At 43.2% G+C, this 26,636-nt stretch overlaps 1 protein-coding gene across 1 annotated transcript; it reads left to right on the top strand.

Annotated features, from left to right (window-relative positions):
• The first annotated feature begins 1,213 nt into the window (after positions 1–1,213).
• LOC118795284 (zinc finger protein 644-like) lies at positions 1,214–21,114 on the top strand. Its single transcript, XM_036553662.1, has 7 exons — positions 1,214–1,317; positions 7,134–7,183; positions 14,424–17,318; positions 18,211–18,786; positions 19,576–19,701; positions 20,413–20,515; positions 20,893–21,114. Exons 3-7 carry the CDS (start codon positions 14,438–14,440, stop codon positions 21,083–21,085), a joined length of 3,879 nt encoding a protein of 1,292 aa, XP_036409555.1. The 5' UTR covers positions 1,214–1,317; positions 7,134–7,183; positions 14,424–14,437; the 3' UTR covers positions 21,086–21,114.
• The last annotated feature ends 5,522 nt before the right edge of the window (positions 21,115–26,636 follow it).

The following is a 26,636-nucleotide window of genomic DNA, read 5'->3' as shown; positions in this document are numbered from 1 at the left end:
GGTATATTTGATACCTTTGGAAAACAAAGGTAGGCTACACAACATTGCAACGATGAATTGGAGAATGAGTTTTCCTTCTCACGTGGCCAAAGTAAGGTACGGGGTTGTTTTTAATACCTTCAGTGATCTGCTCATGAAACAATGGAAACATATATATTAAAATGTTGTGTTGTTTGAAACGTGTACACACTGTAAATACCGTAGGCCTACATATGTATGCTGTTGTGGAGTTAGTTGAAAAACAGTAGGTATTTTTCAAACGTTTTCTTCTGGGGGGACCTCATTTTGCCCTGCGGCCTAAGTGCTGTGGCACAAGGGAAATTCGTTTGTCAAGGTGGGGAATAAAACTCCATGATGGCAGCAACGAATTTCATACATGCTGCACAGCTGAATGTTAGTGTTACCATGGTACTGCTTGTTGCAATAACATGTGACAATAACCCTCTCATTGTTCCAATTATGATGAGATGATTTATCGTATGACACATACTTATGATTAAAATGTGCAAACAAAACATCTGGGTGTTTTTATATGTACAATATCCTAAATATTTAACTTGCTAGTGCTCATTACTTTATACCGTTGACACAGTGTGACAACACTCTAAAGGTTAATTTATGTTTTTAAACAATAAATACCAGACGGATAATAACTTGCTACGATTCAGAGATGTGATTTAATTGTTGATCTGCTAAAACACTGCTGAGACCAGCTAGCTTGTCTTTTTTTTTTTTTTTTTTTTACTTGAAGGTGTGCTCTTTGGTATTGTCTTTCATTTGAATCTGTCGCTCCCACCCCTGACACAAAATGAAAAACAGAAAAGCTTGTCATGAAAGGGGGGGACATATTTTACATGCTTTATTCTGTTTCGACAGACACAATGACTATGTCAGCTACATTTTAAAAGGCGATGTGTCTGTCCCCACTCCCACCATTTTTCCAACCTTCCAAGCAGCCACTTTTTCAACCAAGAATTTTTCTGCCGTCTGTCTGGAATAATCCACTTATCGCAGAGGGGGCTGTTGAATTTGAAGGCGAGCTGAACACGGTGAACCACATGCAAAGAAACTAAATGTCTCACCAGTTTAGATAAAAACACGTGTCTAGTTTTAAAGGGTGTGAAATAATACGTTAGTACTTTGTTATAGTATCGAGGTTTGTCGATACTGTTCACCGAACAACCCTCACAGACTAGTAGTTTAACCTGCAGAATACCAGGCAAAATGGCGGCGGTGAAATGGATGGAGGACGATAGCGAACAATAATCAACTGTAACGATTAACGTGCTAATTGTTTACATTTCCTGCATTGGAAAGGTAGGTTTTTAATTCTGCTACAACAGTCCAGCCATTTCAATCTATTACGCAGACTCGTTCCTTGTTGTCAGCATGCCGCGTACTGTTGGTTGGGTCCTTGCTTTTTGGTATGGCACATTAGCTAATGGACACTCAGCATACAACAACGGCATGTGAGATAACGAAGGAGCCAGGCATATCTGATGCGGCTGTGTTGATGGCCATGATTCCAACTCTGCCCCTTGCATGCTCTTAGAATATGAAAATTAATGGTGCGTTGCATTGTGGTTACGATTTTGCATATGTGCATTGCTTCAACTCAGCAAAAGTTTGAAGGCTTAAAAAAAAACTCCCACCATTGCACTCAAAAGAACTTGACGTGTATCCCCTTGTTTCACGAGGCTGTTGTCAGAACGGATCCAAAGCGCTGTCAGTCATGATATAAAGGTAAAACCTTTCTCCATATCAGCATGCGCTTTCCTCTCCCTGCACTTTATATCGTCGCTGCTGCTGCACCCTGTGGTTTGAGATTTGACAGTTCAAGCTCGTGAAGAGCCAGCTGCATTGGCATTCTTCAGCCCATCAAAGGACAGGTTGGTGCCTTCCTTGCACCCGTGCAGACAGTGTCATGCAGCACTGTGGCATCTGACAGGTGTTTCATGCTTAACCCTTGGGCAGCGCCAGATTCAGCTGTATGAATTATGAAATTTAGCTGAGCAGAGCAGTCTGCCCATTTCCAGTACGACTAAAAGGAAACTGAAACATTTAACCCTGTCCACATTTAGGTAATACTGCTAACTTTTGGCAGAAACACCTTTAAAATGTTGACATGACCAGCACTGTGTTCTTAGGTCACATGCAGTGAGTTGGGGCACGAGTGTATGTGTTTCATAAATTCATGTGTTTGATATTCTGATACAGAATGTAGATCTGTATGCCTGACATTTAACACGCATCTTTTTTTTGGTAATTGTCTGTTTCACATATTTTTAAGGTACAGTAATCACTGACCTTAATATAAAATTCCTTGCTTGTACATGTAGTTGTGTCATGCTCAAACTGCTCAAAATTTTCAGAAACCTAATAAGTAGGGGAGTTGTGCATCAGTGTTTGGATTTGACATTTTGTTTAACAAGCATGAACTTGCTAATACTACCTCTTTGTAAAATAGTGCCAACTTGCACATTTCTATGCATGTTTTAGTAGTTTTAAAGATATATATTTGAATATTCAGTATGATCCTATAAACAGACAGTTTGTGTGTAATGGTAGTCTCTTTTTAAATATTTTTAAGTAAAGAAAAAAAACAAGAACTGAACAACCACAAATCAGCAGCAACTACTTTGCTGACATTAGTTTGATGGAAAAATGTTGAGCAACAGAGGGAGAGAAATGACAATTTTTAGGTCTGTCAGCTCTACTTACAACCCAAAAGGTCAGGTACCATGGCTCCATTTTGTCAGCCTGTGCTTTTTGTTGATCATGTACGTGTAGTTTAAGTACTTACTGGATTTTCTTAGTGTATCTTCAGTTCAGTGAATGAAAATGTCTCTGAATGCACTCCCAACTGCATGTTAGAGATTTAGTGGGAATCACATTGATTCCCATTGAATAGGTCCCAGGTGATAAAATTTAGGTGTTTTTTAACAACTGGATAGAGTCCTTTCACATCTGTCCCTTTTTAGTGTTTGATTTTTAGGCTGTTGCCTTCTGTTGTATCACTTGGTGCACAGTGAGGTGTGTGAAATTTACTTGGGTTTTCACAGGTTAAAAGCTATGTGTTTACAGGCCTAGAGGCAGATAGTTTAGGTATTGAGCTGCAGCAGGCCTAGAGGTACATGACATAGTTTTTGTATTGAACTGCATTTCCCAGCATACACTTGCACTATTCAGAATGACATCATTCTTGTGTGATATAGTTTTACTCTTTCATTGAAGCAGTGAGCTTACTGAAGGACGGCCAGTTGTATTGTTGAAAGGAGAGAACGCCAAAGCCAGAAACACAGAGGAATATTAACGTACTTCTGTGCACATTCATAACAGAATTTCTTCCCAGTTTCATGATTGGATGGCTCTGTTCGTTGCATTAATCTTTTAGGCCACTTTAACATCCACTTTCACATATACTATTACAGTTGCAGTGGGCCTCCATTTGTGCTCCAAATGCAGATACTTGGAATATTGTCAAATGGGAGGTATTTTAAATTCTAGCCCTCTCCTGGTGAGGTGGATTCCGTTACACACAAGATGTAACTGCTGCATACACTCGCACAGTTCCAGTTTATCCAGTATCGGTAAGGTTCTTTTTAAGATAATGTTGAATATTTTTAAGCTTCTCAACAAATAATAAAAAGGAACATACTGTATTTGTAGTGGCACACTTATGAACTAGCTTATAGTTCACAAAATTCAGCACTGGCTGTTCAGGGTTGTATTGTGTGCTAGCAGTGTCACGCTGGACTGCACATATAATAAAGAGCATGCACAAAGCTTGACCTGGCTGCTATTCCTCCATTTTGGGGATTTAGTGGTCCCTTTTTTCAACAGATCAAGCTGACCATTCATGTGAAAGGCCTTTTATCAAGTATGAGTTTCATTTAACTGGGGGGGATTTCGTTTTGTTTAAATCAGCAATCGGCAAAAGAAGTTTCAGTAAAAAATTAAATGTTTAACCTGAAAACGGTGGGGACTGTACAGTTAACAAGAGAAATGATGACGTATATATGCTTTTCTGAAAATCCTCTTCTTTGATATGATCAGGGAACTTGCAAGCTTGGGTAACAACCCCTGGCTTTAGCTCTTATTACTTAGCCATACTATAGCTTTAGCCAGCTTCTCAGTCTTGGATTTGGAGTTGCAATTGAGCTGGCAAATTAATTGTACTGCTGTCATGTTATTGGAGAAACTGGATTTCTTAAATGTGCTGTCCTTTCAATAACTAACACTTAGCTGTGCTGTTGGTTTTTCAGTTGGAATTGCTTTACAGCCCCACATTAAACAGTTAACTGTTAACATTTGTTTCAAAGCCATTGTAAGTTCATGAAGGTGTAACATGGTGAATGTTCTGTTGGAAGTTTCCCAGCTCTGCTTAGAGAAAGCATCACCATTAGAGATAGGAGGACTGTCCATTGCCTGAGCCCTATAAATATTGCTTAGCTGTGGGAAATTCGCATATTAATTAGGTCACAGGCAAGTTGGGATCTATTTCACAATACAGATGTAACATAAACTGTTTTTTTTTTTTTCTGTGGAAAAGTAGGCATTGTCACCTGTGAAGTGCAGTTAACACTCCATAGTTCAATTGCCAGGGGACTGAAATCACAGCAACAGTGTCCTAGTGTCAGATGATTTTTAAAGTGGTTGCTATTGATGTGAAAACTATAGACACACTGTGACAATGTTGATGCAGGAGACATACTGCCATACTGCAATTGACTCTTGAGCCATGGCAAACTTACAAACATATTTGAGATATCAACACTGATGATTGCAACTGGATGCCCTTTAGGCTATATGTTTATAATTCTGCTGCTAAAAAGAACAGAAGCAGAGCCATTTTGGAACAATTCTCCTTACAATTTTGGATTGCAAGCTATAAAAGTAGCTTAAAACATGGGATAGTAGGTCATGTACCTTTTCTTCATTCCCAAATAAAGCGATTGTGTTGCAAGGTGTATAATAGTACAGTACATAGTATACCATATACTGTATATAGTATGGTGTTCGCATAACGTCCTATTTCACAGAACGTATCATAGACGTTAAGTGGTGCATGGCTGTATGCGGGTCTGAATTTATGCTTGCACATTAGGGTCATCTCACCCTGCCAACCTCAGCAGTCATGCAGGAGTACAAAGTGCGATGAATGCGATAATCTGATCTGATCTGACACTCATCTGACACTGATCTGCAGCTAGTAGCGAACTTTTCCACACCAGAAATGCCACAGTACACCACAGTGAAGCGGGTGCCAATTGGAGGATAGGAGGGATTACACTGAGGTCATCTGAGCTACTCGCAGGCACCTGAAAACTCGCAGGGTGTCTGAGCAGCGAGATGATGAAGCCAGCCAACATGCTCACCTGTACCGCCACTGTGAGCTCCTGTTCATCATTGCCTGATGGCAGAGCTAGGGTCAAACCTGGGCTGTAGGGCTCAGCCTTTACACAAAATGGGTGCCTTGTTGACTGATTTACTCTGGAGCTTGACAACTAATTTTTAATCAAAATTGGTCAGTTTTTTATGGCATATTTAACATGAAGCTGCTCGCTGTGATTATTACTGGGAATAGTACACATTTAGATCTTTTTAGCTTTCCCTGAGGTTATACAGTACAGAGTATTACTATGGGATATACAACCATGTACAGTACTGTTTCTGTCAAGCAGTGTGGCAGTTTCTTTCCTTTGAGTGTGCGTGTGGTATTTGGTTCTCTGCAGATGGATCAAATAAACACTTGTGTTCACACTTCATCTTCAGATTCTGTCCTGTGTGTGGTTTTTGTCTTGTTACTCTCATCCCATTGCCATTGTGTCTTTCGTCTTCTACAGCTCTCTGTCCGTTTCTCTGTCATTGAGCAGCTTGCCAGAAATGGCTGATGGAATAGTATATTGTTGGTGGGGCATTTTTCATTAGCTGTTGGCAGTCCTTCCTGTCAGCTTGGCTCTTGAAACCCAAACGTAGTGTGATCCTAGCAGAATTTACTGGCAGGCCAAAAAATGAATCGCAGTTCATCAGCGCACGTAAGAGCAATTACGATTGCTTGTAAGCACCTGATTCGCTATAAGGTATAAGTTGTTGAGGCAATGTACAATCTCAGTGTGCACACGCTGATCCTCGGTGATAATTGTAGCAAACTTGTGGCTGGTGTTAGAGCTAATATTATTCTTTGTGTTCTAGGATTACTAAAGGTGTCTGTTCTAATGTTTTTCCTTAGTTGTCTTTACTGTTGCCCAGAGTCGAATAGCAGTTGCCCACCAGTTTTTTCATTTCTTTTTATTTTACGTTATAGCTTTCTGAAGTGTACAGTACAGCAAAGCCTGCAGAGTGTGAATTTGTGATAAGCCTGAATGGCATACTTGTCCAACAGAACAAAAGGAAACTCGCGTATCAGATGCTCTGCAGGACTTCTTTATTTTTCGAGTCACATGCCTGTCGCAAGAGGCTGAACAGTCCTGTCTTTCATCCAGGAAGTTAGCTCAGGCGTTAAAAATGACTGATCATGTCAGTTGCAAAAAAGTAGAAACACAAAAGAGATAAAGGTAGCGATGAGTTCTCTTTCCAGATTTTTCTTTGCTTATGCTTTACATGTGTATTTACAAGTGTTTGAGACGTTCCGTTCCTCTCTGGAAGCTCCCAGGGTCGGCTGAGTTTGTGGTGATGCCCTTGTTCGCGTATTCAGAGGTGGTGGCTTTGATTAACTGTTCAGCTAACTATGCAAAGGAGAGTGTTTCACACTTTGCTAAATACAGAAATTCGTGACCTGCAGTAACACATCAGTCTTCTCCATTTACCTCCTGGGTCCCCTTTAAAAACCTTTGAAAAGCCTTCCCTGAAGTTTATGGCTCAGTACAAGGAATTTAAAAAAGCTGAGTAAACCATTAGAGCCATGTTTTCTTAGCAGTGATGTTGGGATAGCGTATGGTACGTTTGACTGTAACTACCCACCAGCGAGCTTGGTTAGCTGCCTTTTTGTAGGACTGCGCAGTAACTACAGTTACTATAAAGGTTCACCTTGTGCCAAATGATACTTTCAAAAGCAGTGCCTTGTGTGATTGATTTCCACCATAGCCATAGTCATACTCTTTAAGTGCCTCAAAGTTTTTTTTCTTTCGTAGGTGGTTTTCCAGAAGAGTGCAGGGAGGAACCAATGCTTTGGAACCGTCTGGTAAGCAGTACCTGCGTTGGTTTCAAACTCGCTTTAGGTGTTTATGTTTAACTTGTGGCCTTTCATTTTTTCCCTGATTTGATGTAACCATGTCACTACAGGAGATATATAATTCATTGTCTGCTCTGTCATAGAGATCATTGGTCTATGCTTTCTAATTACACTGGGACAGATTGTTTGAGTTTGGAGATGGGTAGCTTTGAAATCTCTTACACGCACATTCATAGTGAGGTACAGTTGTTGCAAAGTGTGTGCCTTTTTGTTTTGTCAACCTATAGTCTTTGCCCTTTAAGCTGTTCGGGTCTGTGTAGTGTTCAGAGATCAGCAGTCCTGACAGATTGAAAACGGCTGTCAGTTATGTGTGTCAGTGCGTCCCTGTAATGTTGGGAGTGGACCACTGGCAGCTCTTCATCCCTACACCCATACCTCTAAAAAATCCTAGGAATAAAAGTCTGGGGGGAAAAAACAGTCTGTCTTTTCAAACCACTAATTACGTATGTATACTGCTTGATGCCCAAGGAGTTTTGTCTGCTTTTGAAGTGGTAACTGAACACATTTACAGTATCTGATGATAAATGATTTTTCTCTCGTTTTTTTTTATTCCCCTCCAGAGTAATTTTGCACTAATTGCTATCCACTTGTCATCCAAGCTTTAATAGAGTTTGCAGAAGTGTAACAGTACCTTGTGAAAACAGTACTTCCAGCAGTAATGAAAGTTTCTGTTGTTCAGTCTATGACTTCTCTTTTCCTCATATTATTTAAATTTCTTTTAAGAAAAGTACTGGTTGGAAATTCCAGTTTTTCATGCAGATTCTGTTTTCCATGGAAGCACTAAATGAATTCCCCTACGCCTTTTAGCAAACCACTGGTGATATTATCCTGATCATTTTAATTTAGTGCTATTTTCATTTTTTAAAATAGTATTTTCTATGTCATATTACAGAATTTGATGACTTGTCTGGATCTCAGGGATCTAAGAATCCCCAGGCCTTATCATGTTATTGACCTTTGTCACCACTTGGGGGCATAATGTGGTCAGTTATCTAATATGATTGTTTTCCACAGAGGGGAGGTCTAAAATGAAAGCACTGTTTATCTATTGAAGGAAGAGAGCTTATTTCACAGCATTGTGGAATATGGTGGCGTTTGGAGAACTGGATATGTCTGTTCAAGCCTCTTTGTTGAAAAACATTGACAAAGTTTTGGATGTTCAGGATTTTTTTAAAGTATGTTTTCTAAGATGTTAGACCACATTTGAAAGCATGTCATTATGTCACACAAACGTATATGATTACCATACAGTTTAAGGGCTACAATAATAAAACACTTATACTAGTGACAAAGTGCAATACTTCCCAATAGTAATATATACAAATGGCAGGTTTTACATGCTGTAACAACTACATTAGGGAGCCAAGATGGAGCCTTAAGATTTTGTGTTGGAAAAGTACATAAAAGTACATATTTATACCTTCAGTTCTTGCAACCAACTATGGAGAAAGTACGTTTTCAGAACAATACTGGTATTTGTTCCACAAGGCTGCCCCATCTGCTGGTCCTGGTTGGTATGGCAGCTTGTCCTGAAGAAAGGTCAGGGTGCCCTATATAGTATCCAATCTCTCATGCTGTCAACACACATTGTACATTATTGTAGGCGTATATCAGAAATATAGCATGTGTAGATTAATAATATTGTGTTTAAAACCAGTTATGGCCAAATGTATTCAACAATATCATTAAAATTAATCTATTTTATTTATTTTTTATGCCGAACCACAGCTATCATAAAATAAACCTCAGGTTATTTACAGCTTTAGATATTTTGTTTCCAGATGCCTTTGTTTTAAGGATGTCCGTAAATGCAATATCACAACTGGAAGGATTATGCTAATCCCCAGCATATTATTTTCATAGTGCTGTTGTGCATCCATAAAGTTACAGCGCTTAGTAGTAGTTATAAAAGCCTCTCATTTGTAACTGTGTATACCAGATGAGGCCAGATTTGTGCAGTGATCAAAACGTAAAGTTATTTGCATTCAGTTGTGAATCCTTGGATTAATGGGAAAAAAATATTTTCTATGTTTGTGTCTGTCTTCACCCAAAATGTATCCAGTTGATTACCCACTTGGATTTCGGTAACAGCAGGAATGTGTTCAAAACTATGAAATGGATTGCACAAGTCAGATAATCACAACTCAGATTGCGCAAGATAACTTGTGGTAGGGATTGAATGGTGTTAGGCTCACGCTCACTGGTCTGGCAGTGTTGTTAGCCTGGTCTGACACTGTTGCTTGTTAAACTTGAATGGATACACTAAAATTGAATGGATACACTTGTGCTGGAGGTCACATTGGATAAGAGCGTCTGCTAAATGCATGTAATGTAACGTAATGAAACCACTGAAACAAATCAAAGAACAGAGATGATTGCATAGCGAACTCACAAAGCGTGCATGTGACAGTTCCACCTCATTTTGGTTTATTTAGGAAATATGACCCCTCGTCTGCAGCTTGGCTTTGGTTGATTTGCCTCTCTGGCTGGTCTGAGAGCAGCGTTGTGTGATCCGAGAGAGGTTACGGAGCGGCACCGGTGCAAGCCCTGGACTTGGCTCGCTCTTGATCCGGGGCCGGAGCGGGAGGATTGGCAGCGGCCCTGAGCGCTGATCCAGCGCTGCGTCCGGTCAGCAGGATTGGACCCTCTCTGACAGAGCGCGCTCAGAAGGCTGACTGATCTGAGCGGAAGGGCAGCTTCTCACAGGGGCTGTTCATGCTGCTCCTGCTTAGCTGGCTCTTTATAGTCTGCTTAGTCATTCAGACGTTTTCTGCTCTTCCAAAAGGACATTTTCCTGAACGCCTCTCCTTATCCAATAGCAGTGCCTGTCCTGCATCTACTTATCCAATAGCAGTGCCTGTCCTGCATCTCTTTATCCAATAGCAGTGCCCGTCATGACATCTCCTTATCCAATAGCAGTGCCCGTCATGACATCTCCTTATCCAATAGCAGTGCCTGTCCTGCATCTCCTTATCCAATAGCAGTGCCCGTCTTCACATCTCCTTATCCAATAGCAGTGCCTGTCCTGCATCTCCTTATCCAATAGCAGTGCCCGTCATGACATCTCCTTATCCAACAGCAGTGCCTGTCCTGCATCTCCTTATCCAATAGCAGTGCCCATCCTGGGTTCTGCTTATCCAATAGCAGTGCCTGTCCTGGGTTCTCTTTATCCAGTAGCAGTGCCCACCCTGCATTCTCCTTAGCCAATAGCAGTCCCTGCCCTTGCTTGTTCTTATCCAATAGGGGCTCCCGTCCTCATCTACTCTGCAATACCTGCCCCCACATTTCCAAGAAAGGTCGATTTTCATGTCTGGCAGACGTTGCATTTTATGAAACAGGGCATAGAAGTAATATTTCTAATAAACACAATGTACTGAATATGTGTGTTGTTTACCTTTGCAAGAATGTCACTACCTTTCAAGGTCTTTGTCGTTGCGGCACTTTCAAATGTTGAGTGAAAGAATGCGTATGAAAAGTATTTAGCCTTAATGGCAAACAGCGGTAAAGCTTTGCATTTTTCATTTATTAAAAACTAATATCTCGATGGAGATTGCAGCCTGCATTTAAAAATACACAAATTGCTTAGGTTTGTGTCGATTTAAAGCCATCTTCAGCTCTAACAACCCGACATACTGTATTATGTTTACCAAGTCCTTCCTAATGGACTTCGTCCTTCCTTAGCCAACGCACTCTTAAATCAGAAACCTAATTAAAATGGTCACGTCTCAGAAAAGCAACGCTGCTCATTTTTTTCCGCTTAAATAGAAGTGTTAAATTAGCAAAGCCCTCGGAAATCCCCATCAAGCCAGCCCTCGTAAATCCCTTGTGTTTTGAAAGGTATTGTTTTAAGATTCAAAGTTTACATTGTCTAATCCCTGCTAACCCAGCAGGCAGCAAATGAGGCCGGGTCCATGGGTTGAACAGTTAAAATCTACCCTGCGCAGCAGAAATCCTCCCTCAAGACAAAGCTGTGCAGCTCTCCTGTGAACCGGCCATTTGATGTTCCTACCTGCTCCTTCAGACTTGACTTCTGCCTGAACCCGACTGTCTCTTACCCCCTGCCCCCTCTTAACGTGCTGACTGTACCCAATGCGTGTTTCTTTTTTTTACTTATTTATTTGTACATGTGTATGTTTTGTCAATCTGAATTATCTCTGGTCATGTGCCTGACTCAGCCAACCAAAAATTACATTTACATTTATTCATTTGGCAGACGCTTTTATCCAAAGCGACTTACGTAGGTTACAGTTCTTTACAATGTTATCCATTTATACAGCTGGATATTTACTGAGGCAACTGTGGGTTAAGTACCTTGCCCAAGGTTACGGTGCCCAGCAGCAGTGTCCCAGCGGGGATTGAACCGGCAACCTTTCGGTTACGAGTCCTGCTCCTTAACCACTATGGGGGGGGTTTGGGGTTGGATGGGTGAGGAGGGGGGGTTTGGACGGGCGAGGACAGTTGATGTGTAGAGACAGCTTTGCCGTGCGATTGGACGGGAGGGGCTGAACTGACCGGACTCTTCTGATCTCCACCTCTGTGGCTGCAGAGCTACCAGGCTGGATGGAGACAGCAGGGTGAGGGTGGATCCTTCGTTGCACCTCCTGATGCACTGTGTCCGCTCGGCCCCCTCACCCCCTACCCCCACACCCCTGTGCAGTGAGGCACGTTCAGCGCCCTCGGGCGCACTGGCTAGTATCTGTATTGGGTATACTGCATCTCAATCAATAAATACTCAGTCGTGGATGTTACATCACGTTACATTATTGGCATTTAGCAGGCACTCATATCCAGAGCGACTTTTGACAGGTTTACCCATTTATACAGCTGGATATTTACTGAGGCAGTTGTAGGTTAAGTACCTCGCCCAGCGTTACAGCAGCAGTGCCTCCATGGGGAATCGAACCAGCAGCCTTTCAGTTACGAGTCTTACTCCTTCACCACTGTGCCACCGTCCGCCCAGTTTGTCAGTGTGGCATAGAGGTAAGGAGCAGGGCTTGTAGCCGAAAAGTTGCTGGTTTGATTCCTTGTTGGGGCACTGCTGTTGTACCCTTAGGCAAGGTACTTAACCTACAACTGCCTCAGTAAATATCCAGGTATATAAATGGTTAACATGTAAAAATTGGCACCTATGTAAGTCCCTCTCAATAAGAGTGTCTGCTAAATGACAATAATGAAATGTAATTTGATTTAGGTGGTTGCATTGAGGTTCACTGAAATCCTAAAAGGTAACTACATTTTGTTATAGAATGGTAAATGGCACTGGAGATATTCTCTTTGCGTGAAGCTTTTGTGCTAACCTGTTTTCATGGGCATGCATGGACACCCACACTGGTGTGCTGTTCAATTCATATTGGTTTTGGTGGGCATTAGAGTAGCATGAAAGTACATTTTTCAAAGGCTGCTCTAATGATGTGCGATTCATACTCGCGATAGATCGTTAAATATCTGAGGAAGCTCAGTCATCTGGGATTGCAGAATAATTATAATAATGTGCAATTATCACGTCTCTTTTTTCTGTGATAACCTCAAGATGAAGTGCTGGAAAGGTGTTACTGCAAGTGCTGATAGTTTGATGAAAGAGAACAGGGAAAAGGCTCCCTTTCACTCATTCAGTTTAATTTAGATCATGGTGTCAATGGAGCTCTTTTACATCTCCTCTCCTGTAAATGCTGGTAAACAACATTATTGTGCTCATGTGGTCATGGCGTTTGCTGTGTATTCTTCTGAATGCTAAGGCTGTTAACAAGGCCTGTTGTTCTTGAGCAGGCACTATGCCCATGGCCCACCGCCCCACTGTTCAGAGGGAAGCTAAAGGTAGTTTGCTTTGAGGAGCGTTTGTTTCCCCCCCCCAGCACCCTCGACACCCCAGCAGATGGGGAGAGAGTGGAGTGCGTAAGGTTCCGTGTCAGAGGTGGGAACGGTGAAGCCCACTCATTAGCGCTGAATTTACCACTTCGTTTGTGGCACGGCTTCCCGGTGAGACCAGCGAGGAGAGGATCACAAATCCTCGGGGGGAATATGGCTTCACTCGGCTGCAGCCCGAGAACAAGCAGGACGGACATGAAAACGCAGACCTTGCCGGACTGTTCATCTCTCAGCCCTTGTCGGTTTACTCACCTCATAAGTCTCTTCTGCTTTTTAAAGGTTGGTCGTGTCAGTCTATTTCTTAGGGTTTGAGCAACATGCAAGGCCCATGATGCAATCTGCCGTGGCACCGTTTGACAGTGATAAAAAGGAAATATGATCTCTCTGTAGGTGTACTTTTGTTCCCATAGTAATTGGTCCATCTCAGTAGTGAGACAGACTGATTAAAGGAGAAACAGGAGAGGGTTGTAACATTGAGGTGTGGATTATGTATACTCACCTAATTAGAGCTCACAAGTGCATTTTGGTACTAACAGCTGGGTTCGTGGAATATCAGAGGTGATAATTTCAAAAAAATCATAATTAAACAGAGAATAATGCTCTGCCACCTTGTAGGAAAAAATTGCCTGTAGATTTAATTGTTTTTTTTTATTATCAATGTATCTGTGTATGGCTGTGCTACTTGTACTGAATTGTACATAGGTAGTCTTCAGTTTTACCAAACATACAAGGTCAAACTCCTGTACAATAATATACAGTAAGTCACACAAAGGACTTCATGTAGTTATTTTGTAATGTTTAGACGGCATCTTGTCTTCCTTACCCAGTTTTAACTTATCTTTCCCTTACCTGTGTAGCCTTTAAATTACTTGTATGTTGTATTTCTATATTGAACATTTGAATTTTTATACTTAAAAATGGCACTGACAAAGTTGTTGTGTATGTATTTATGGCAGCAGTAGTGCTTAGCAACAATGTGAGGGACAGACATGAGTTCTGATGTGGTTGGTTGCATTCAGTATGTTCCATTGCTCCTGAATCTTTATTAGATGGACTTTGTACTCTTGCTTTGTAAGTCACTCTGGATAAGAGAGTGTACTAGCAAGTACATGTAAATTTAGATTAAATACGTAAGTACCTAGTAGTTGTGTACATTATACTGTAGTGCATGCCACGCTGTTTATTAGTGAGTTGCCTAAATTCCTCTTTTTGTGACTTTGCTGTTTACCCCTTTTAAACACAAAAGAAGCATTCTGTGGTGTGTGACTCAGCACCCCACCACCCCTTAGTCTTAACCTTTTTTCGCTCTCCTTTCTTCCCCCAGAATAAACTGCAGAAATGGCTGATCTGAAGCAGCACGCCAAGGAGCAGAAAGATGTGGAATCTGTGTTGGACAGCGCAGACATCACTCAGGAACCATTTAGGAGTCGCACGTCGTCCCTTAAGAAGAACGCTTCAAGACCGCCATCCCGGCTGCCCACCGACGGCTCCGAAAAGCCCCTCAACGGAGCCCAGCCTGGCCTGTCTGCCGCCACGGACGACACGCCAGCAGAAGCCCTCGCTAACGGGCCCAGTTCTCACACGGTCATGGACGAGTACGGCGTCCCGAACAGCAGCAGCGTTTCCCGGGGTGACACCTCATCGGAGCAACCGAGAAAGGCGCCGCGGTCACCCAGTGAGCTGAAGACGGGCGCTCTGAAAAAAGTGCCAAGGTTCGTCCCCATGCAGGTCTGTGCCAACGCGAGTCCGTCCAAAGCCAACGACAGCGAGCCGGAGGTCCTCGACGGGCTGTCAGAGGAGAATCAGGAGGAGACACCGGCCGGCCAGATCAGGGGCGCTAAGGGAATCGGCAGCCGGAGGATATGGGACTTCGACACGGAGTCCTCTGACAGCTCCTCGGACGACTACGAAAGCGCCAGCGACCTCAACTGGGACCCCCAGAAGGAGTTCATGCAGTTCCTGTGGAACGACCACGACGACCCTGACCTGGGGAAGAAGCTGGAGGCGGTGCATCCGTCCACCAGTGACAGACGGAGGAAGCGCAAAATGGACATGGTGGTGATGACGGACCCTTCCGAGAAAGTTTACACCAAAAGGTCGCCGGCGGGTGACGAGTCCGACTTCGAGGAGAGTGCACCGGACACCGTTTCCGGTAATAAGGTCCGTTCCCTCAGGAAAAAGCCCAAATCGCAACCCTCGGTGGATCCGTGCGAGAAGTACCCAAGCGAAACCGTGGAGGCCATCAAGCAGCTCATTCTCAGCGCACCAGCAAAAAAAAATCAGGACGGGAACATCTGCGAGCTGGACGCGGGTGGAAAGCTGAAGGCCGATGCGTCGTCAGACTTGGGCTCCGAAGAAGAGCCTTCGTTCTTCCCTTGCACAAAGTGTAACGTCAACTTCAAGGAGAAGAAGCACTTGCACAGACACATGATGTACCATTTAGACGGGCACAACCAGTTCCGCCACGTGAACGTGCCCCGGCCCTTCATATGCAGAGAGTGCGGGCGCTCCTTCCGCGACCGCAACTCCCTCCTGAAACACATGATCATCCACCAGGAGCGGCGGGAGAAGCTGATGGAGGAGATCAAGGGCCTGAACGAGCTGAAGGACGAGGGCCGCGGCGCGCGGCTGCAGTGCCCCCAGTGCGTCTTTGGCACCAACTGCCCCAACACCTTCGTGCAGCACGCCAAAACGCACGAGAAGGACAAGCGCTACTACTGCTGCGAGGAGTGCAGCTTCATGGCGGTGACGGAGCACGAGCTGGAGGGCCACCTGTACAGCGCCCACCGTGTCACGCGCAAGCCGCAGTACGTGGCGCTGCGCAGGACCGAGCGGCTGCAGGAGCGGGGCGCGCTGGCCGCCAAGAAGGGCAACGCGTCCGGCCCGCCGTCCTTCCCCTGCAAGATATGCCCCTTCAGCACGCCCAACAGGAACGTCCTGCGGAAGCACGTGGAGCTGATCCACCAGCAGCCCTACTGCGAGGACAGCGACAGCCCGCCGTACGAGGGCGCCAACGACTATGCAGCGCCTGTGTACGACGGCCACAAGCTCACCGGCAAGTCCCAGAAGGGGGATGCACACAGGCTGGAGGTGAAGCCGAAGTTCAGCCTCGACAAGCAGCCCTTCAGGAAGAGGGGGGAGCTGCCCTTTCTGTTCGACGACATCGCAGACCTTATCAGGAAGAAGAAGACCACGCAGAAGGCCCGCAAAGGTTTCAACTCCTCGCTGTCGAAGCTGGGTTTGGGAAATTCGGCGAGCAAGCTGTCGCCAACATTACGGAAGAGCGAAAAACGGAGCAGGTTATCTCCTCAGCGGGCTGAAAAGATCGACATCACGACAGGTCTTCCTTACGACGAAGACGGCTATGAGGAAGATGACCAAGGTTACGGAAGCACATTTTCAGGAAACTTGAAAAAGCCAAACTCCCTCTCCAGCTGCTACAAGCAGACAACGCCCAAAACGGAAAAGTCCAACAGCACCTACTACCCGGGCTGTGACTCTGACAATGGCCAGGGGGAATCTGAAGAGACAGAGAGCAAGCGTTTGGTGGTGGCGCAGCCCGTTAAAGGAAAGTCCCCCTCAAAAAGGAAAATGTCGACCCCGTTTCACAACACTATGGACAAAGCAGCTCACCTGGTTTTACCAAAATGCGAGCAAACTCCAAAGAAGCTGGATTCGTCCGAGGACACAGAGGAGGCGGGCTTCGAGGATGCGTACGACTTCACCGACTACACCAGCGAGGCCACGTCCAACTTCCTGGACAGCAGCGAAAACGAACAAAACCCCTACGCCCGGAACTACTTCATCCGCAGGCAGAGGTTTCCAGCCAAAGACGGCTGGGACCCCGCCGGGGACCTCTCCGAGAAGGAGTGCGACCCAGAGAACGGCGGCGAGGGCATACAGAAGTTTGTGGTGAAGGAGGAGTGCATCGAGACGGAGGTGTGCGGAGAGGCGCAGGAGTCCGCCGTGGCCGCCAATAAGGGCGACTCCTTCTCGGACTTGGACGCCCCGCCCTTTGTGACAGATCGCAAATCCTGCCCCTACTGCCCTGCCCAGTTTGAGTCGGGGGTGGGCTTATCCAATCACGTGCGCGGGCACCTGCACAGGGTGGGGCTGAGCTACAACGCCCGCCACGTGGTGTCACCGGAGCAGGTGGCTTCACAGGACAGGAGGCCACGCATTCGGCGAAAGCTGACCGCCATACGCCGCATGAAAAAAGGTGCCCGTCCCCACGCCAACCGAGTATTTTTTTATATTTTAGATTCTTCAAAGTATCCAAAAATATTTAAAAAAAAAAATAAAACAAACTTTTTGAAAAATTCATACATAGGTTTCAACTTCACAGTTCATATTTTTCTAATAACAAATTTCAAGCATTTAAGCTTGAAAGATCAAAATGTTTTTGAATGCATGTTTTTCATTTACTTAATCAGGTGCGTCCAAACTTTTGACTGGTACTGTATGCATGCGTGCATGTGCATACACACTTAAAGGCATGCACACACAGACACATAGGCTGTTAGACAGTATGATCACCTTTGTCCATCTAATGGCTGCTGTTTCCATTTTTACTCAGAAGGGTGGAGGAATACACAGGTGCACATGCTGTGAATCACACCTGAGGACTGCTTCTGTTACATTGCTAGTAGCACCCCAGTGCTGTCTCGCAGATACCCAACTAGCCACCGGGGGAACTGTTCTCTCACACAGATCACTCACCCTACTCAGCCTCCATCCACCATTAAAAGCCACTTAAGTCACTTAGTGTGCCTCCCATACATTATCATCTAGGAAATTCTAGTTATTAAAGTTATGATTAGCTCTATTCAGACTGTCTTCTGGGCCAAAAGGTTTCTCCTGTAATGTAGATCCATTTACCCGTCAATTCGTGAATGTCGGTTACTGACTGTTTCATTATTAATTATGTGATAAAGAATGAAAAGGGGAATTGCACATTAGAACTGAAAGCCCTTTTCATTAGTTCAATTCATGATTTATTGCATATATGAAAGTGCTGTTACTTCTCAGTATATATAGCTCAGATGCAGTGTGATGGGACGGAAGGGTTGTGAGGCATAGTGCTGTGTCGTATAAACTTCCTGTCGTTCCAGCGCACAAACCGGAGTCTCAGACGGAGCACACCTGTCCCCTGTGCGGGGGGTGGTTCGACACCAAGACGGGGCTGTCCAATCACGTGCGGGGCCACCTGAAGCGCATCGGCAAGACCATCTCCAGCACGAGCAAGTCGCCGCTCTGCATCCTCAACGAGATGATGCAGGACGAGGAGGAGTACCGCAACATCCTGCAGGTGCTCAACAAGAAGCAGTTCCTGTCCCGGCCCTTCGTCTCGCAGAAGTTCGCCTGCAGCGACGGCCTCTTCCTCTCCCCCGCGGGGGTCCCGGTGAAGGTGCAGCACCTCGGCCAGGAGGGCAAGGCCTGGGGGCCGGCGGGGGGGTCCTCCCCAGAGGACGAGGGTCTGGACAAGAAGCGTGCGGACGCCAAACCGGGGGTCAGAGGCCCCCACTCCAGCACCCTGATCGAGCTGCTGAAGAAGAAGAAGCTGGACGAGGAGATGGAGATGAAGAAGCGGTCGCAGACGGCCAGGAAGTATCTCGCCGCCGGCCCTCCCAAAGAGCGGGGCGTTGCCACGCAACAGCTCAGGGCGGAGCCCGGCAGCTGGACCCCAGGTACGGAGCCTTTTCAGATCAGAGGTGGTTAATATGAGCCTGATCTGAAAGGCTTGTTTAAAAGGCTGCCTGAATTTTACAGCACTGATCCACAGATGCCATTCAGGACATATTTTGTCCCATAAGAAGACAATTCCTCAGCTTGCAATAAGTGGCATTTATTTTCTGAATGGCACACAGGTGTACCCATTGTTCAATTTTTTGACATATTGTTGAAGACATTAATAACTTCCAAATAATAAAAATTGAATAATTACAGATCATTGAATAAAACATAATACATTCACATCCATTTACCCAAAAGAATCCATAGAAGCAGGCTGTCAGACATATGGACACTTTAGACAGTGAAAAACAACACTTTTGGAGTGTAAAACTGGCTTAGAAGTATGAAAACAGATGGGAGAAGAGGTGATGGTGGGTAGGGAATTGCACTCAGAACTTATTAATCTGCTCTGAGTCATGTTTGATAACTTCTAATAGCATCTATAGCACACCGACCCCAGCTCAAGAAGCCTTCCGCTGTAATTAAAAACCACAAGCATACATCTGGCATGCTCTGGAGGAACGTACAGTTTAAATGTGAGTAGCATCCAGACTGCTGATGAAGTCCCAGACAAACTCACTAAGATCATTTGGACAGATTAAAGGGGTTTGGAGGAACAGCAGCATTGAAATATTGGATATACCTTTTCCCAATTTTTTTTTTTTTTTTTTTTTTTACTTTGGAATGAATTTGTGTCTGAAACTGCCCTCATTATTTATCATAGTTTTTTTTTTTTTTTTTAGAGAAACATGAGCTGAATAAAAAGGTGTGCGTACACTGCAACACAACTTTCCCCAGCGCTGTCAGCCTGTCCAATCACCTGCGGGCCTACGCACGACGCAAGAGGGCCGCCATGCTGGAGGGAACAAGTAAGAACCCCGGCAACACACGCTGTTAACAGAACCAAAGCCCTAGAACACAACAAACCCATTTCAGCGGCCTTAGCAGAGGTTTAAACCTCCACCTTAGACCACGGAACTGTATGATACTAGGAATAAGCAGTTCTTAATCCGTGAGGCAAGAGCCAGATGTTCCACTTGTTATGAGGTTCGTTGTTCCAGTGGCCTAAAAAAAATGTTAAGGTCGTGGTAATGGGGCCACTGAGACCCACAGAGGAAAACACCTGTGACTGATGTTTCCAGAGAAAAGTCTGAAGGGGAATACGCGTGTTCTTTGACAGCATGACTCCACTTCCTTTTAGCTGTTAATTTATCTTCCTCTTGCCCAGCCTGCTTTATGTACATCAACAGGAGGGTTTTTAATGTAAAGAGTAATCTGCTTCATTGGGTTTCATTAAAGAAGGTAGCTGCATTGCTGTGTGAATGCACCTGCCCGGGTGACAGCTACGTGGTAAGGAGCAGAGCTCGTAACTGAAAGGTTGCTGGTTCGATTCCCCACTGGGGCATTGCTGTCATACCCTTGGGCAAGGTGCTTAACACAGCTGTATAAATGGATAAAATTGTAAGTTGCTGTGGGTAAGAGTGTCTACTAAATGACAATAATGTGATGAATGAAGTGCATTCGTGATTATTACTGTTGCCGCCACTGCCGCTGCTCCAGCTGTCATTTGTGTGTTTTAGCGTACGACTGTAAACAGAAGAAGCAGAGATCAAGGCCTGGGCCGAAGAAGAAGATGTTCTCGTTGCCACACGTAACTGATGAGATCTACCGGCTCACCTGCAGGTACCGCGTGCCTGTCTTTACCACCAGATTTACTGTTCCTGACACTACGCTGTAAACAGCAGCCAGTCATTTATATGACCGTGAAATGTTATACATTCAATACAGCACAGGGAAGGTTTATTAACATCTAGATTAAATCACTGGTGTTGCTGACATTTTCCAGACTGCAGAAGATGTTTCCAGTAGTCCTTCAATGTGTGTAGCTGGTGTGATCCTACACACACAAAACAAAAGTAATGTGATGCTTGCTTTGACCGTTCCGCTCCACCTCGCAAGCCACATATCGTGTTGTGTTGTGCTGATCTCCTCCTCCTCCTTGGCTGAGACCTGTGTCCTTTCTGACCCCCCCCCCCCCCCCCCCCCCCCCCCCCGCACAGGTTCTGCGACCTCGTCTTCCAGGGTCCTCTCTCAGTCCAGGAGGACTGGATCAAGCACTTACAGAGGCACATCATGAACACTAGTGTCCCGCGCACGGGGGCGGGCATGGTGGAGGTGACGTCCCTGCCCAAAGACCCCTCCCCGACGCCCGAGCGCCACACCCCTCCACTAGTGTCACAGGTGGCCTCCTGAGCCAAGGACAGTTTATAGACTCACTCTTTCACTTTAGGTCAATTGTGCACATGTACATATATAAATAAGTATAAATATATATAATTTTCTTATAATGGATACGGAGCTCTCCTTCCATTTTTTTTATATTGGTATCCATTAAAAATTTTAAAAATGATGCGATTTGGTTAATGAAATTTAAGTCAAGGTGCAACACAAAACGATTAGGCAACAATTAGCTTGAAAATCTGTATTTGTATCTGAATAGCTCCTGTGTAGCACTACATTTCTGGGGAGATTTTCTCACAAAAGGTTTAGTGGTATTTTACACAGTCCATATTTAAGGATTAGAATTTGTATTGAGGTCATTGTTTTCTTTTGATTAATGCAGTTTTGTCAATGGTGTGAACCCATGACCAAAAGAAACAACCCCATACCTCAGATCGTGTCAATGCTTCGTCCATTTGTTCAAGTGTAGACTGTGACAGTACTAGTGACTTCATTTTCTCAGTACAGCCCCCATCACTTTGAAATGACTGATACTTTGCTAAAGTCTTCAAACAGGGTTATAATCTTCTCTGTCATTGGATGTGTGTGCGCGCATATGTATATACACACATTAAATAATCCAACACAAAAATGATCTACACACATTGCTTTTCTTCTTCGAATGAAGACAACCAGTTTCTGATGTTCCAAATATACAGGACTCTTCAACTGTTCAATCAAGTTTATAAATACTCATTTTGGTAAGGATTTCTTTTGATGTAATAAAAGTATTGAAAAACATGGATTTAGTTTTATACACAGATTTCTTGAACAAAAGCTCAGCGAACATTTGCCAATGGATTTTTTTAACAGCTGTGGTTGACTGGACTCAATCAACTCCATCTCACAAACAGGTTATATCAGGTCCTTGAATTACATTAATGTTTATTACTCACTGAAGCACATTCACTTTTTTTGTAATATTGTTAAATGCCATAACCTCCTACAACTACTTCTTCCTGAAATGCAGAAAGTCCTTACATTCACTTACTGTATTTAAACTGAGTTACTGTTTCAGGATTTATGCTGTTAAAAAAAATTGTGTTTTTAAATGATTTTAATGTAAAATCACATGGTTCTGGTGCTGAATCCTCATGTTTTAGATATGCTGAATGAAATGGCTTATGGTAATTTGTACTCATCCTCACAGCATTGTGTGTTTCTGAGTAGTGAATGTTACAAAAAAGCAGTTAAGCATCTGTATTTAATTTGTGGATGTGTTGAGAAGACGGTGTGTACCATATATTCATTCAGCTTATTTGCTGTAGATATAGCAGTTGATTTTGCTGATATAAAGTATAAGGTTAAAGCTTTTTTTTTTTTGCTTTGTGTTAAAAGTTAAACTTGACTGTATACTTTTTTTTAATCCATGTACAAATAAATGCAAAAAAATGCTTGGTAATGGACATATCATGTGGTGGACATATCCAGGTAGGATATTAAAAATTGAAAAAGTAAATCTTTTGAGAGATTTTATTTAATGTTTTTGTACCGTGCCTTAAAATAATGTATTGACACCCTCCAGCGAAACTGGTAACGACTTCATTTCAGTGTGCTACCATGCTTTTCATGTTTTTCGTGTATGTAACAGTCTCCCCTTACGGTATGTAAAGTACACATTTTACATAACATTTTGTTTTTAAGTTCATTTAATGCAAGTAATATAAATAAATTATAATCTTATACAACAAAAAAGATTTAATCATTTATGTTTACCTTTTTCAACTTCCATTCAACAGTGTTTGGAAATGATCTGGATAGAAAACTTTGCATTAAACTGCATCGTACAGCACTACATTATATCTACAAATGCAGAATAACTAACAGTTATTCATTTTCTGTATTGGCTTTACATTTCTTATTTCTCCTGCTGAGGGAATGTGTGTACTTACCGTAACAAGAAAAACACTTAGATGTAGCGAAAGTGTCTCAATATGGGGAATCCATAGACACATATTTTAAAACATGCACTGTTATTTTGTTCACTGAATTGTAAGAAGCCTTTTAATGGATTTTAATTGGTTTGTCAGTTTATGTCTTTTATTTGGACTGCATCTGCAGAACTGTTTGTGGGGTTCCCTGAGTGCATTTGAGTGTTGCTTAAATTTTGTAATTCCCCTCGGTTTCATCAATAGGTAAGTTAATTACTGAATCGGTGGTTGCCTAGGGAGGCATTTGGAAGTGACTGGGAATATTTCTGCATAAATTAGCTTCCCTGAATTTTCCTTTGGAGTGCCTCAGAACAGTTAGTAATTTCTTTGTAAAATTCTCTATACTTGATTTGTTTGGTTAAACTCTGTCGAAGGAATCTGTAAATAAGAGGCAGATAAACTAATTTAATCTCTCTGTTGCTCTTTTGCTGGATGTACTTAGTCTCCTACCTTGGTGGGTCAACCTCAGGCATGCTGTAATGTGGCATTTTAGAAATGACTACATGCTTAGGATGAAGCATTGGAATGAATCCATAATTTTGTGTTTCCAGGTCTGTTGAGGATCAGGGTGGCTAGGGCTAGCTACATAGGTTTTCTCCTGTTTTACTCTGCCGTGTTGACCAGCCTTTGCTTATTTTAGCTGGGGTACAGCCATCTACAGAAGCACATCAGATGCCTGCTTCCTGTCCACACTGCTGCTTTAACGAGCTAGATTATGATGATAATTATAGATGATAATTAAAAAGCAATTAGCTATCTTCCCATGTCACCTACAGGTGGCTGTAAGAGGAAGTTGACTTTTTAGAGTGGCCACCCTCTAAACATAGGTGAACAAGGTTGTTGGAAGCAAGCTATTAGCATTTTACCTATGGCTGTGTTTAAAGCAGGGATCAAAGCTCTGCAAACCAATGGCCACCATGGTGCCCCCGGAGGGAATTTGAGTGTGCTAATGCTGTTTCTTTGGGAGTAATTCTGCCTTTCTGTGACTTCATTATGTCCCGTGGCTGTATCAAAAGAGGTTCTTTACGGAGGTTGGAAGTCACGTAGTGGGCAGACAGAGTCTCAAGGGGGTGTGATTAAGAAGAGTGTAATGAGATTGTAATAGCATGACCAGGATTTTTTTTTTTTTTCCATTGGCAGCATCATGCATGGGAGAGAAAGGGGAACACACAGCATTATGTAGCTGTTATATGGCCTGCACTTGCCATCTGTCACGGTCCACTGGTAACGGAGCAATGCATGCTAAGTCACTTACCGGGCAGTGTATCAAAGGACATCCCCAGGGAGCATGCTTCATTAAATCGGTATATAAATGTAATCCGCTTCCTGGGAAGAAAAAAAGACGGCGACATTAATTGACTTCAGTTTGGGTCACAATAACGAGTTGGTGTTGTGAAATTAGACGGTGGCAAAAGGCTGTCTTTTATTTGTAGACTCAAGTCTCTCCAGATAAACTGAGTAACAGTGCATGTTAGCCTAGAAAATGAATGATGAATTAATGGCAACTCATCATCTCTTCCGGCACAAATGTGTCCTTACTTGATCCAAAGAAAAGTGCTTAAACAATGCAAACATACTGTGTTTGTTATATATTCCGCTTCGGCAATGCCTGTAATTTTAATCGATTGATACGTGGTTATTCCTCATCTAAACCCTTCGCTTCCCCCATCCGCCTGGGTGGATCTAAGGATGACAGTAGCTGATCAAGGAGTGTTAGCCCTGTTACTCTAAATTGTCCAAGACCTTGGAAAAAATCAATAGGCTTCCATTACGTGTTTGAACTGTGTTACCAGCCTGTCAGTTGTTGCAGTACAAGGGTTAGACTTGCAAGTCTGTTACCGCTGACAAGGGGGAGACACACTGGCAGCCACCAGGAACAAGTCAGAACAACGATTTCCATTTTGAGCACACGTCCAAGGGGACCGTGGGGTGGGGCAAGGCCAGGTAGAAGGCATTGAGCATGCTCAGTGGGAGGGGAACCTTGGATGACTAGCCTGCCTCAGCTCAGCTGCATATCTGTGCCTCTCTCCTTTTTTATTCTTGATCTTCCTCCAGGTGCCTCTCGGTGCTGGGGGATGAGTTACCTCTGGTCCTTTGCGGGAAGCTGTTTAATTTGTCTCGCATCAATTTTGCACCCACTGGTGAAAGGAAACCTAAGCGCGCTGATTGTGGCCTTGAGGAATCTGTCTCCCGCTTCCCTGTAGGGGGCGCCATTATTATTCATGAATCTGTGTGTAGGTGTGAAGCGTGCATACAGCAGAGCCTCCCTGATTAGGGATTAGCGATTATTTTATCGAATATTCGCACCAGGCAATCAGCGCTCCCTGTTCCCGGTTCCACTCTCTGTCTCCGTGCAGCACCATGCTACAAGATATGCTTTTACTTATTTTACACTACATTACATTATTGCCAGGACACCACTAACCACACATGCACAAGTGTCAGTGCCTTTTTCACGTCAGTCCATTAAAAAATAACCCCTTTAATATTAATTATTAAAATTAATTGGATTAACTCAAAAGAGTTGCTAAAATAAAAACTTGCTAAACCGATCTCCCACGCTATAGACCAAATTTTAGTAGGTATCACCGTACAGTGCTGTTAAATTATGGCTACAAATAAAATAAAATAAAAAACAGTTTACACCAAAATTACTTTCAACTGACCGAACTTGTCTGATCTCGAATCGCGTACGTACATCGAAAAGACTGTAACAAGAAATGCAGGTCTAAAGCCAAACGCTAGGGGTCGACAGAACTGAGGGTAAAAACATCTCGCACATAGAAATGTGGCTACAAACATCTCTGCATCAAGTCATCACAAATTCATTTCTGCATCAGCCGCATTCTAACTCACGGAAAAAACCACAAATGTCTGCACACCAATTACAGGTATACCAGAGGATTATTCACGCGAAAAATGCCTTTCTTAATTTATTAGTACCTAATTTATTCATTGGTTAATAGTAAAAATAATTTTAACAATTATAAATCGCCATCGTTAATAATTAGGCTACATGTACTTTATTAATATATATTTTTAAACAAAATCGACATGTAGGCCTATAGTTTTCATCTCAGTATCGACACTGAATTAATATTGTCCGAAAAATAAAAGTAAAATACTTAATTAGTTACATGTATCTCGTTTTGTAATTAATTTTCGAAATATATGTGTATATTGAGATAAGAAAGTATATCAGCTTGTGACAGACATATATCAGTAAAAAAGGATAAAAATACACAATGATGAAAATTATCTGTGGTCATTGACCTATTATTGCAATTGTTCAAAATGGACATATTGCTTTCTGTCTTTACACTGATATTAAATTCATATTGGTTTGAGCTCTGTTAGTGATGTCATTCAAAATGTTTTAATGTCACGTGGAATTTTCAACCAAATTGACAGGTCAACCAAACTGTACCTGATATGCAAAACTTCAATCCCCCAGCAAAACTTTAGCCTCATAAAGGTTACTAGTGTGTGTTTAAGATTTAAGCACAATAAACAGTTTACCCTTCTAACAGCCTCTTCTTCATTTTAACCAGTACATTATATCCTTTATATCACTCGTGTTTCCTTCTGTATTA

Source organism: Megalops cyprinoides, chromosome 20 (genome assembly GCF_013368585.1).
Source record: "Megalops cyprinoides isolate fMegCyp1 chromosome 20, fMegCyp1.pri, whole genome shotgun sequence".
NCBI lineage: Eukaryota > Metazoa > Chordata > Actinopteri > Elopiformes > Megalopidae > Megalops > Megalops cyprinoides.
This window is presented reverse-complemented; position numbering and strand designations above follow the sequence as displayed.